Source organism: Cherax quadricarinatus, chromosome 79 (genome assembly GCF_038502225.1).
Source record: "Cherax quadricarinatus isolate ZL_2023a chromosome 79, ASM3850222v1, whole genome shotgun sequence".
Taxonomy (NCBI): Eukaryota; Metazoa; Arthropoda; class Malacostraca; order Decapoda; family Parastacidae; genus Cherax; species Cherax quadricarinatus.
Genome location: NC_091370.1, coordinates 9,777,135 through 9,790,905, shown reverse-complemented (window position 1 = coordinate 9,790,905; position 13,771 = coordinate 9,777,135). Strand labels below are relative to the sequence as shown.

The 13,771-nt window shown below is 39.3% G+C and overlaps 1 protein-coding gene across 1 annotated transcript in view; it reads left to right on the top strand.

Moving 5' to 3' along the window:
• The window catches only part of Marcal1 (SWI/SNF-related matrix-associated actin-dependent regulator of chromatin subfamily A-like protein 1), a 148,909-nt gene that overhangs the window by 15,847 nt on the left and 119,291 nt on the right, over window positions 1-13,771 (top strand). Inside the window, exons 4-5 of the mRNA XM_053796946.2 lie at window positions 719-834; window positions 2,788-2,894. Of these exons, the coding sequence (XP_053652921.1) occupies window positions 719-834; window positions 2,788-2,894 (223 nt within the window). The remainder of the gene's footprint in view (window positions 1-718; window positions 835-2,787; window positions 2,895-13,771) is intronic.

Below are 13,771 nucleotides of genomic sequence, written 5' to 3'. Positions count from 1 at the left end.
AGCAGTTTCTATTAGCAGAAAACTGTGCTGTTGATTGACTCAGAAGAGAAGCTCCATGGGTTTGTTAAAGAGTTCAAAATGGTATATAAAAGAGTAAAGTTAAGTACAAAAAAGTGATAATAAATATAAGTATAAGGAATGAAGGATATAAGGTAAGAAGAAAGGAAGGAAGGAGTGGAGAAGTGAATGTGTAGTAATTAGATACTGGAAAGTAAACGTACACTATCAGCAGAAAAGTCTAAAGAATAAAGTAAACAATACGCAGATAACCTGCATATAGAAGGAAACTTATCACAATGTTTTGGTCCAAGTTGGACCATTAAATAGTCACACACTAGGTTAACGAAATGTTGCCACAATAAAATGTCACATTAGTTGCATTTGTGTCCTTTTACCTAACATATTGTTGGTAATTCTACTATTTATGTATTGTTCCAGTCATTGTATTGTGCCATTTATTCTTGCTTCTTATTAACTACTGAATTGTAATTAAAGTAAAGAATACAGTCCCTATTTTAAATGAACATTTGATGATAATTTTGCTAAATTAAATGATAATGCAGAGGCTAGTCTAAAGAGATGAAAACTCCTGGGTTCTTTATGAAATGAGTAAATGCAAGATAGGAATGTTTCTTTATCATTTGCATTACTTTCAATGTTAGTAGTTGTTTATTTTGTTTTATTGTTTTTTATTTGCAAACTTCATTTCTTTTTTCAGATGCTACCACTCGAAAATGGGATTTTGCTGTAAGTGAGCACGATAAGTTGGTTGCAGCTCTCAGCCCTCTCAGACCAGCTGTCTGCATTAGCCCTCTTCCATCATTTGTTCGTAAGGTGAGTGAGGAAACGGCCAGTGTGTTAAAAAATAAACACAGTATAATTTATAAAGAAGCACTACAATGTGAAGACAATATTGCACTGCAGTACAGTATTAATTGAGCTTTACACTGGGAATGACTCCATAACAGTAGTGTGTGTGGTGGTTGTAGTGATCCACACCTTCCTTTAGTTATAACCTATATTTCAAAACCCTTTCAGCATTTAAAATTTCATGTTATGCATTGTCACCTGTCTTATATTTGCTTTTTCATTCCATTTTATTATGCTTTTCACATAATTTTTGAATCTATTGGAATTCAGTGAAGCCAGCAGTCTCCTACAATTAGGATTAAATCAATTTTTATCTTGTGATTCTTGGGGTAGGCCTGCAGTGTAAATTGACTTTGAATCAGATGCTAGCTAAAGAATTTACCATTAACCTCGGCTGAGGAGAGAAATTGTGATGACGCTTTGGACATTTTGATCCATCCTGAACCTTTGTTAAATCACAATGGGGCTGAGAAAAGTAGAGAAGGCCAGAAGATAATATGGTAAAGGGGTAGGTGAAAAAGGGAGTGGTGGTGGTGGTGGTGGTGGTAGTGATGTTAGTAGTGGTGGTGGCTCTAGAAATAATAATAGTAATGGCAGCAGCACTGGTAGTACTAGTAGTAGAGGTAGAAGAAATAGTGTAGAGTGTAATAGTAGTGAAAGAAGAGAGATACTGGCAACTACCAAGCCAAGAAAATGTATTTCAGAACTGAACCTAAAATTGAATATTTACATGAGAATGTGTTGATATTGTTTTAGAGTAATAATATTTAAGTGATTTTCAGAAATTAAAAATTTAGTGTGGAAACGTTTTACTGACAAGTGGCTTCCTCAGTACAATACAGAGATGAATGGTGGAAGTTGAGGACTTTAAGGTAATCAGTCCCTAGCCTGGAGTTGATGTGTTTAGTCCATCAATCTTGATGGACTGAAAACATCGACTCGAGGCTGAGGGACTGATAACCTCAAACTCCTCATTTTCCACCATTTATCTCTGTATCAGACTGAGGAAGCCACTTGCTGGCAAAATGTTTTCACAATAAGAACTCCCAAACATTGTTTTCAAAAGTGTCAAATTCTTCAATTTGTTGTTTTTTCTAAACCATTTATGAATTAAAATACAGTAATAAAAAAATGAATAAGAACTTCTAGGTATTAATTGGGCTGCATTTATTTTGTTCCTTGCAAAAGTTGTTATAACTTTGATATAAGACAAACTAAAAACTATTTGAAACCAGAATGAAATACAATAAACTTACCTCATTTCTTAGAAGAATAAGCTTTACTTTTTACTAGAAAAATGCCAAAGAACTACTTCCTCCTCGCTTTTTTGTTCAGTGTACTATTGTTTGATCTCCTCATATTTAGCATGTGTCATAACAATTTTGATAATGCTTATCTTGTTAATCTTATTTAACTCTTAAACTAGTTGCAATATATTTAAACTGTTACCTGGTAACTGGATATGATGTGTGTAAATATACAGTTATGTACAAATACAGTGGACCCCCGCATAACGATTACCTCCGAATGTGACCAATTATGTAAGTGTATTTATGTAAGTGCGTTTGTATGTGTATGTTTGGGGGTCTGAAATGGACTAATCTACTTCACAATATTTCTTATGGGAACAAATTCGGTCAGTACTGGCACCTGAACATACTTCTGGAGTGAAAAAATATCGTTAACCGGGGGTCCACTGTACATTATTCATGGACAACAAAAGTTGTTGTTGACCCTCTGCCCTAAAGAACTGCAGTAAGCCAGGAGAAAAGTACAGTGGGTAAGTTATATGCTTTTTGTAAATTAAAAAAGATGGTTGGCTCCCTTGGAATTTTTTTTTACTAATATTTCTTTTATGTACTACATATAGTACTTTGAAACATGTTTGTGTGCCAATGTTTTGTTTTTTCATTCTAGACCTTGGCATCCATTACACAGCAAGTTCCAGCTTCATGTGTGGACTTATTTGGGCTTGACCCGAAACTCTTGGATGCCCTCATGCCTTTTCAACATGATGGTGTGTGGTGAGTACCTTCCCTATCTGTTAGCTGTTAACATGACACCAAGAATTTTTAGTGAGTTGAGAATAAGTGGGGATCTCTTCTCTGGGGGTGGGGGATGCTCCTCTCCCCATAAGTTGCTAGCCTGACTAAAAGCTCAATATCCCTCTCATTATATATGGAGGGGATATTTCCCCTTTCATCAAAATTTGCTCACACTCCTGACTGGTGACGTGGAATGCTTTATGGACATGGATTACAGAATGTGAAATATGGATTTTGAATGGTTTTACTTGCATTGTGATTATCATTTATGTAATATAAGACTGAGTTGGTCATAATAGTAACAGGCTGATATTGACAGTGTTAATTTGTTATATCTTCTTCTTTCAACACACCGGCTGTATCCCACCGAGGAGGGGTGGCCCAAAAGGAAAAACGAAAGTTTCTCCTTTTACATTTAGTAATATATACAGGAGAAGAGGTTACTAGCCCCTTGCTCCCGGCATTTTAGTCGCCTCTTACAACACGCATGGCTTACGGAGGAAGAATCATGTTCCACTTTCCCATGAAGGTAAGAGGAAATAAACAAGAACAAGAACTAGAAAGAAAATAAAAGAAAGCCCAGAGGAAGTGTATATATATGCTTGTACATGTATGTGTAGTGTGACCTAAGTGTAAGTAGAAGTAGCAAGACATACCTGAAATCTTGCATGTGTATGAGACAATAAAAAGACACCAGCAATCCTACCATCGTGTAAAACAATTACAGGCTTCCATTTTACACTCTCTTGGCAGGACGGTGGTACCTCCCTGGGCGGTTGCTGTCTACCAACCTACTACCTAGAATTTTTTATATATTGTTAAAAAGCAAGTAAATTTATTTAGGTACAGGTCCACAGGTACAATTATCATACTTATTAACATGTGTGGAAATTAGGAGAAGGTGTGGAGCAATAAAAGTATTATTCAGAGGGCTGAAGAGGGTTTGTTGAGGTGTTTTGGTCATTTAGAGAGAATGGATCAAAGTAGAATGACATGGAGAGCGTATAAATCTGTAGGGGAAGGAAGGCGGGGTAGGGGTCGTCCTCGAAAAGGTTGGAGGGAGGGGGTGAAGGAGGTGTTGTGGGCGAGGGGTTTGGACTTCCAGCAAGCGTGTGTGAGCATGTTAGTTAGGAGCGAATGGAGACAAATGGTATTTGGGACCTGACGAGCTGTTGGAGTGTGAGCAGGGTAATATTTAGTGAAGGGATTCAGGAAACCGGTTATTTCATATAGCCGGACTTGAGTCCTGGAAATGGGAAGTACAATGCCTGCACTCTAAAGGAGGAGTTTGGGATATTGGCAGTTTAGAGGAATATATTGTGTATTTTTATACATATATACTTCTAAACTGTTGTACGTATTCTGGGCACCTCTGCAAAAACAGTGATTATGTGTGAGTGAGGTGAAAGTGTTGAATGATGATGAAAGTATTTTCTTTTTGGGGATTTTCTTTCTTTTTGGGTCACCCTGCCTTGGTGGGAGACGGCCGACTTGTTGAAAAAAAAAAAAAAAATTACTTAGGGCAAGTAAGAGTAATTGTGGTAGGGGACTTGAATGCTAAAGTAGGAGAAACTTTTAGAGAGGGTGTGGTAGGTAAGTTTGGGGTGCCAGGTGTAAATGATAATGGGAGCCCTTTGATTGAACTTTGTATAGAAAGGGGTTTAGTTATAGGTAATACATATTTTAAGAAAAAGAGGATAAATAAGTATACACGATATGATGTAGGGCGAAATGACAGTAGTTTGTTGGATTATGTATTGGTAGATAAAAGACTGTTGAGTAGACTTCAGGATGTACATGTTTATAGAGGGGCCACAGATATATCAGATCACTTTCTAGTTGTAGCTACACTGAGAGTAAAAGGTAGATGGGATACAAGGAGAATAGAAGCATCAGGGAAGAGAGAGGTGAAGGTTTATAAACTAAAAGAGGAGGCAGTTAGGGTAAGATATAAACAGCTATTGGAGGATAGATGGGCTAATGAGAGCATAGGCAATGGGGTCGAAGAGGTATGGGGTAGGTTTAAAAATGTAGTGTTAGAGTGTTCAGCAGAAGTTTGTGGTTACAGGAAAGTGGGTGCAGGAGGGAAGAGGAGCGATTGGTGGAATGATGATGTAAAGAGAGTAGTAAGGGAGAAAAAGTTAGCATATGAGAAGTTTTTACAAAGTAGAAGTGATGCAAGGAGGGAAGAGTATATGGAGAAAAAGAGAGAAGTTAAGAGAGTGGTGAAGCAATGTAAAAAGAGAGCAAATGAGAGAGTGGGTGAGATGTTATCAACAAATTTTGTTGAAAATAAGAAAAAGTTTTGGAGTGAGATTAACAAGTTAAGAAAGCCTAGAGAACAAATGGATTTGTCAGTTAAAAATAGGAGAGGAGAGTTATTAAATGGAGAGTTAGAGGTATTGGGAAGATGGAAGGAATATTTTGAGGAATTGTTAAATGTTGATGAAGATAGGGAAGCTGTGATTTCGTGTATAGGGCAAGGAGGAATAACATCTTGTAGGAGTGAGGAAGAGCCAGTTGTGAGTGTGGGGGAAGTTCGTGAGGCAGTAGGTAAAATGAAAGGGGGTAAGGCAGCCGGGATTGATGGGATAAAGATAGAAATGTTAAAAGCAGGTGGGGATATAGTTTTGGAGTGGTTGGTGCAATTATTTAATAAATGTATGGAAGAGGGTAAGGTACCTAGGGATTGGCAGAGAGCATGCATAGTTCCTTTGTATAAAGGCAAAGGGGATAAAAGAGAGTGCAAAAATTATAGGGGGATAAGTCTGTTGAGTGTACCTGGTAAAGTGTATGGTAGAGTTATAATTGAAAGAATTAAGAGTAAGACAGAGAATAGGATAGCAGATGAACAAGGAGGCTTTAGGAAAGGTAGGGGGTGTGTGGACCAGGTGTTTACAGTGAAACATATAAGTGAACAGTATTTAGATAAGGCTAAAGAGGTCTTTGTGGCATTTATGGATTTGGAAAAGGCGTATGACAGGGTGGATAGGGGGGCAATGTGGCAGATGTTGCAAGTGTATGGTGTAGGAGGTAGGTTACTGAAAGCAGTGAAGAGTTTTTACGAGGATAGTGAGGCTCAAGTTAGAGTATGTAGGAAAGAGGGAAATTTTTTCCCAGTAAAAGTAGGCCTTAGACAAGGATGTGTGATGTCACCGTGGTTGTTTAATATATTTATAGATGGGGTTGTAAGAGAAGTAAATGCGAGGGTCTTGGCAAGAGGCGTGGAGTTAAAAGATAAAGAATCACACACAAAGTGGGAGTTGTCACAGCTGCTCTTTGCTGATGACACTGTGCTCTTGGGAGATTCTGAAGAGAAGTTGCAGAGATTGGTGGATGAATTTGGTAGGGTGTGCAAAAGAAGAAAATTAAAGGTGAATACAGGAAAGAGTAAGGTTATGAGGATAACAAAAAGATTAGGTGATGAAAGATTGAATATCAGATTGGAGGGAGAGAGTATGGAGGAGGTGAACGTATTCAGATATTTGGGAGTGGACGTGTCAGCGGATGGGTCTATGAAAGATGAGGTGAATCATAGAATTGATGAGGGAAAAAGAGTGAGTGGTGCACTTAGGAGTCTGTGGAGACAAAGAACTTTGTCCTTGGAGGCAAAGAGGGGAATGTATGAGAGTATAGTTTTACCAACGCTCTTATATGGGTGTGAAGCGTGGGTGATGAATGTTGCAGCGAGGAGAAGGCTGGAGGCAGTGGAGATGTCATGTCTGAGGGCAATGTGTGGTGTGAATATAATGCAGAGAATTCGTAGTTTGGAAGTTAGGAGGAGGTGCGGGATTACCAAAACTGTTGTCCAGAGGGCTGAGGAAGGGTTGTTGAGGTGGTTCGGACATGTAGAGAGAATGGAGCGAAACAGAATGACTTCAAGAGTGTATCAGTCTGTAGTGGAAGGAAGGCGGGGTAGGGGTCGGCCTAGGAAGGGTTGGAGGGAGGGGGTAAAGGAGGTTTTGTGTGCGAGGGGCTTGGACTTCCAGCAGGCATGCGTGAGCGTGTTTGATAGGAGTGAATGGAGACAAATGGTTTTTAATACTTGACGTGCTGTTGGAGTGTGAGCAAAGTAACATTTATGAAGGGATTCAGGGAAACCGGCAGGCCGGACTTGAGTCCTGGAGATGGGAAGTACAGTGCCTGCACTCTGAAGGAGGGGTGTTAATGTTGCAGTTTAAAAACTGTAGTGTAAAGCACCCTTCTGGCAAGACAGTGATGGAGTGAATGATGGTGAAAGTTTTTCTTTTTCGGGCCACCCTGCCTTGGTGGGAATCGGCCGGTGTGATAATAAATAAAATAAGTTTGGGAGAGTATGTAAAGGTAGAAAGTTGAAAGTGAACATAGACAAGAATAAGATGATGAGGGTATCAAATGATTTAGATAAAGAAAAATTAGATACCAGATTGGAGGGAGGGAATATGGAAGAAGTGAATGTGTTCAGATATTTGGGAGTTGGCTTGTCAGCAGATGGGTTTATGAAAGATTAGGTTAACCGTAGAACTGATTAAGAAAAAAATGTGACTGGTGCTTTGAGGTATCTGTGGAGACAAAAAAACGTTATCCATGGAGGCAAAGAAGGGAATGTACGAGAGTGTAGTGGTACCAACACTCTTTTATGGGTATGAAGCATGGGTTGTAAATGCTGCAGTGAAGAGGCAGTTGGAGACAGTGGAGATGTCCTATCTAAGGGCAGTGTGTGGTGTAAATATTATGCAGAAAATTCAGTGTGTGGAAATTAGGAGAAGGTGTGGAGTTAATAAAAGTATTAGTCAGAGGGCTGAAGAGGGGTTGTTGAGGTGGTTTGGTCATTTAGAGAGAATGGATCAAAATGGAATGACATGGAGAGCATTTAAATCTGTAGGGGAAGGAAGGCAGGGTAGGGGTCATCCTCGATAACATTGGAGGGAAGGGGTAAAGGAGGTTTTGTGGGCGAGGGGCTTGGATTTCCAGCAAGCGTGTGTGTGTGTGTTAGATAGGAGTGAATGGAGACAAATGGTTTTTGGGACCTGATGAGCTGTTGGAGTGTGAGCAGGGTAATATTTAGTTAAGGAATTCAGGGAAACCGGTTATTTTTATATAGTCGCACTTGAGTACTTGAAATGGGAAGTGCAATGCCTGCACTTTAAAGGAGGGGTTTGGGATATTGGCAGTTTGGAGGGATAAAAGAGTGATAAAAGAGAAAAAGGTAGCTTATGAGAGGTTTTTACAAAGCAGAAGTGTTATAAGAAGAGCAGAGTATATGGAGAGTAAAAGAAAGGTAAAGAGAGTGGTGAGAGAGTGCAAAAGGAGAGCAGATGATAGAGTGGGAGAGGCACTGTCAAGAAATTTTAATGAAAATAAGAAAAAATTTTGGAGTGAGTTAAACAAGTTAAGAAAGCCTAGGGAAAATATGGATTTGTCAGTTAAAAACAGAGTAGGGGAGTTAGTAGATGGGGAGATGGAGGTATTGGGTAGATGGCGAGAATATTTTGAGGAACTTTTAAATGTTAAGGAAGAAACAGAGGCAGTAATTTCATGCACTGGTCAGGGAGGTATACCATCTTTTAGGAGTGAAGAAGAGCAGAATGTAAGTGTGGGGGAGGTACGTGAGGCATTACGTAAAATGAAAGGGGGTAAAGCAGCTGGAACTGATGGGATCATGACAGAAATGTTAAAAGCAGGGGGGGATATAGTGTTGGAGTGGTTGGTACTTTTGTTTAATAAATGTATGAAAGAGGGGAAGGTACCTAGGGATTGGCAGAGAGCATGTATAGTCCCTTTATATAAAGGGAAAGGGGACAAAAGAGACTGTAAAAATTATAGAGGAATAAGCTTACTGAGTATACCAGGAAAAGTGTACGGTAGGGTTATAATTGAAAGAATTAGAGGTAAGACAGAATGTAGGATTGCGGATGAGCAAGGAGGTTTTAGAGTGGGTAGGGGATGTGTAGATCAGGTGTTTACATTGAAGCATATATGTGAACAGTATTTAGATAAAGATAGGGAAGTTTTTATTGCATTTATGGATTTAGAAAAGGCATATGATAGAGTGGATAGAGGAGCAATGTGGCAGATGTTGCAAGTATATGGAATAGGTGGTAAGTTATTAAATGCTGTAAAGAGTTTTTATGAGGATAGTGAGGCTCAGGTTAGGGTGTGTAGAAGAGAGGGAGACTACTTCCCGGTAAAAGTAGGTCTTAGACAGGGATGTGTAATGTCACCATGGTTGTTTAATATATTTATAGATGGGGTTGTAAAGGAAGTAAATGCTAGGGTGTTCGGGAGAGGGGTGGGATTAAATTTTGGGGAATCAAATTCAAAATAGGAATTGACACAGTTACTTTTTGCTGATGATACTGTGCTTATGGGAGATTCTAAAGAAAAATTGCAAAGGTTAGTGGATGAGTTTGGGAATGTGTGTAAAGGTAGAAAGTTGAAAGTGAACATAGAAAAGAGTAAGGTGATGAAGGTGTCAAATGATTTAGATAAAGAAAAATTGGATATCAAATTGGGGAGGAGGAGTATGGAAGAAGTGAATGTTTTCAGATACTTGGGAGTTGACGTGTCGGCAGATGGATTTATTAAGGGTGAGGTTAATCATAGAATTGATGAGGGAAAAAAGGTGAGTGGTGCGTTGAGGTATATGTGGAGTCAAAAAACGTTATCTATGGAGGCAAAGAAGGGAATGTATGAAAGTATAGTAGTACCAACACTCTTATATGGGTGTGAAGCTTGGGTGGTAAATGCAGCAGCGAGGAGACGGTTGGAGGCAGTGGAGATGTCCTGTTTAAGGGCAATGTGTGATGTAAATATTATGCAGAAAATTCGGAGTGTGGAAATTAGGAAAAGGTGTGGAGTTAATAAAAGTATTAGTCAGAGGGCAGAAGAGGGGTTGTTGAGGTGGTTTGGTCATTTAGAGAGAATGGATCAAAGTAGAATGACATGGAAAGCATATAAATCTATAGGGGAAGGAAGGCAGGGTAGGGGTCGTCCTCGAGAGGGTTGGAGAGAGGGGGTAAAGGAGGTTTTGTGGGCAAGGGGCTTGGACTTCCAGCAAGCGTGCGTGAGCGTGTTAGATAGGAGTGAATGGAGACGAATGGTACTTGGGACCTGACGATCTGTTGGTGTGTGAGCAGGGTAATATTTAGTGAAGGGATTCAGGGAAACCGGTTATTTTCATATAGTCGGACTTGAGTCCTGGAAATGGGAAGTACAATGCCTGCACTTTAAAGGAGGGGTTTGGGATATTGGCAGTTTGGAGGGATATGTTGTGTATCTTTATATGTGTATGCTTCTAAACTGTTGTATTCTGAGCATCTCTGCAAAAACAGTGATAATGTGCGAGTGTGGTGAAAGTGTTGAATAATGATGAAAGTATTTTCTTTTTGGGGATTTTCTTTCTTTTTTTTTTGGGTCACCCTGCCTCGGTGGGAGACGGCTGACTTGTTGAAAAAAAAAAAAAATGCTTCTAGACTGTTGTACCTGGGCACCTCTGCAAAATCAGTGATTATGTATGAGTGAGGTGAAAGTGTTGAATGATGATGAAAGTATTTTCTATTTGGGGATTTTCTTTCTTTTTGGATCACCCTGCCTCACTGGGAGATGGCAGGGTTTTAAAAAAAAAAATTATTATTCACGTTGTTAAAGATTTGGCACTAATTACTGGGCAAACTTTAGTACAACATTTGTCTTTATTTTCTTGGTACTTACTTTCTTCCTTCCCCATCGTCATGCCAAACCTCATTGCCTCTCATTCTCTAGGTGCTATATGATCCCCACAGATTAAGCACTTCCCATAATAATAATATTGGCACTCCTCTGGCATGTCAGTGATGGAGTGAGTGAGTGATGGTAAAAATGTTTCTTCTCTTTTTGGGTCACCCTACCTCAGTCGTAGATGGCCAGCTTGTTAAAATAATAATAATAATAATAATAATGAATGATGGGAAATTTGTTTCCCTTTTTGAGTGTAACCCTACGTTAATGGGAGATGGCTGGAGTGTGAAAAAGATATAACAACTGCATTTCTGCACCTGACACCTGATGCCTGTTATCTCTCTCTTAATGGTTCTGAGAAGCATAGCCTTCATGACTTGGTCTCAGACCAGCCCTCCTAAATTTTAATAGAAAAGTTACAGATAAAACCCAATAAAGAAGCATACAAGAAAGTAAGGATAATTGGATACTATATGTAAGTAGGAGTTTACAAGATTTATCTGCCATCTTACCTCTTTATGTTATGGAAAGAAAAGACCGTAAGTTGCTCCCAAGTGCAGAATTTTTAACAGACTGAACTTGCGCTCTCTTGAAGGAAGTGGAGTGAAGGGAGATGTAAAGGATGTACACAAATGGAAAACATATATAAATAAAGATAAAAATATGATACTGATAATGTCTTACTCAAAAGGAGCTCAAAAACAGTAAGGTTCAATTTGGATAAATTCAGGTTTAGAAAAGATATAGGAAAATATTAGTTGTTCAGCAATAGACTTGTAGAGGAGTGAAAACTTTGTCAAGTAATCATCAAATCTAACACCTTGGGTAGCTTTAAAAATAGCTTGGACAAATGTAAATGTGAGAAGGGAAGTTAATCATATTGTGATACCAACAAGAACTGGCCTAGCATAGACCAGTAGGCCTACTGCAGTGCTCTGTTCTTCAGGTCACATTGATATGGCATGAGAAAAGTGATTCCCTATTGGGTTGCAATCTTAGAACACCTGGTACCTGTTTTAGTACCCCAGGTACCTGTTGTAAACACTTCTGGAGCCTGTCTCACTATACCCAAACACCTGTCTTTTTATATCTGTTGTGTAGATTGTTATATTTGTTCACCAGTTGCACCTGCTTCATGTCACTCCATAGTGTGTGTGTGTGTCTCATAACTCACAACATACTGCAGAATTCGGCTACTACTACTATTATATATATCTTTTCCTCCACCTCATGTTTGCATGACCTCCCATCATTAGGAGCAGCCACCACTACTACGGTTATAGCTCCCTTGGCCCCATGCTCAGGGGAGATCATGCAATTAGCCATTTCTCTGTGGACAGTATTGCTGTATTTCTTTGGAAGGTATTTGTTTTGCATATTTATTACATTTTGTTCCTTGATGCTGGTGAAGGGCACTTGATTCACTGAATTGAATCTACTCTTCCATTTATTTGGTTAAACCTGATTACCTCCCATTCCTCAGCCCCTCAAGGGAGGTTCCTTGATGCTGGTGAGGGACTCTTGATATAGGGAATTGGATCTGTGCTCCAGTTCCCTGAATTGAGCCTGAATACCTTCCATCCCTCCCCCCCCCCCAGGTGCTGTATAATCCCTACAGGATTGGTGCTCCCCCATGATTATAATAAATAATCCCATTCCCCAGGGAGATAACCACCTTTAACATTTCCCTGTGAATGTAATAATCATGTGGTGTTAAAGAAAATTAGTAAGCTTTCAGATAATGAAGTCTGTGATGATAGTGTGCACATTCAGTGTATGTTAAAAATATTATGTGACTATTGCACTGTATTATGTTTGCAATTTAGCCTTTGCAGAAATATTTCTTGCCATCTATATATTTTGGCCCCTTGTTATTCTTTTGAATGCATAAATGTGTTTATTGAGTATACCAGGAAAAGTGTACGGTAGGGTTATAATTGAAAGAATTAGAGGTAAGACAGAATGTAGGATTGCGGATGAGCAAGGAGGCTTCAGAGTGGGTAGGAGATGTGTAGATCAAGTGTTTACATTGAAGCATATATGTGAACAGTATTTAGATAAAGGTAGGGAAGTTTTTATTGCATTTGTGGATTTAGAAAAGGCATATGATAGAGTGGATAGAGGAGCAATGTGGCAGATGTTGCAAGTATATGGAATAGGTGGTAAGTTATTAAATGCTGTAAAGAGTTTTTATGAGGATAGTGAGGCTCAGGTTAGGGTGTGTAGAAGAGAGGGAGACTACTTCCCGGTAAAAGTAGGTCTTAGACAGGGATGTGTAATGTCACCATGGTTGTTTAATATATTTATAGATGGGGTTGTAAAGGAAGTAAATGCTAGGGTGTTCGGGAGAGGGGTGGGATTAAATTTTGGGGAATCAAATTCAAAATGGGAATTGACACAGTTACTTTTTGCTGATGATACTGTGCTTATGGGAGATTCTAAAGAAAAATTGCAAAGGTTAGTGGATGAGTTTGGGAATGTGTGTAAAGGTAGAAAGTTGAAAGTGAACATAGAAAAGAGTAAGGTGATGAGGGTGTCAAATGATTTAGATAAAGAAAAATTGGATATCAAATTGGGGAGGAGGAGTATGGAAGAAGTGAATGTTTTCAGATACTTGGGAGTTGACGTGTCGGCGGATGGATTTATGAAGGATGAGGTTAATCATAGAATTGATGAGGGAAAAAAGGTGAGTGGTGCGTTGAGGTATATGTGGAGTCAAAAAACGTTATCTATGGAGGCAAAGAAGGGAATGTATGAAAGTATAGTAGTACCAACACTCTTATATGGGTGTGAAGCTTGGGTGGTAAATGCAGCAGCGAGGAGACGGTTGGAGGCAATGGAGATGTCCTGTTTAAGGGCAATGTGTGGTGTAAATATTATGCAGAAAATACGGAGTGTGGAAATTAGGAAAAGGTGTGGAGTTAATAAAAGTATTAGTCAGAGGGCAGAAGAGGGGTTGTTGAGGTGGTTTGGTCACTTAGAGAGAATGGATCAAAGTAGAATGACATAGAAAGCATATAAATCTATAGGGGAAGGAAGGCGGGGTAGGGGTCGTCCTCGAAAGGGTTGGAGAGAGGGGGTAAAGGAGGTTTTGTGGGCAAGGGGCTTGGACTTCCAGCAAGCGTGTGTGAGCGTGTTAGATAGGAGTGAATGGAGAC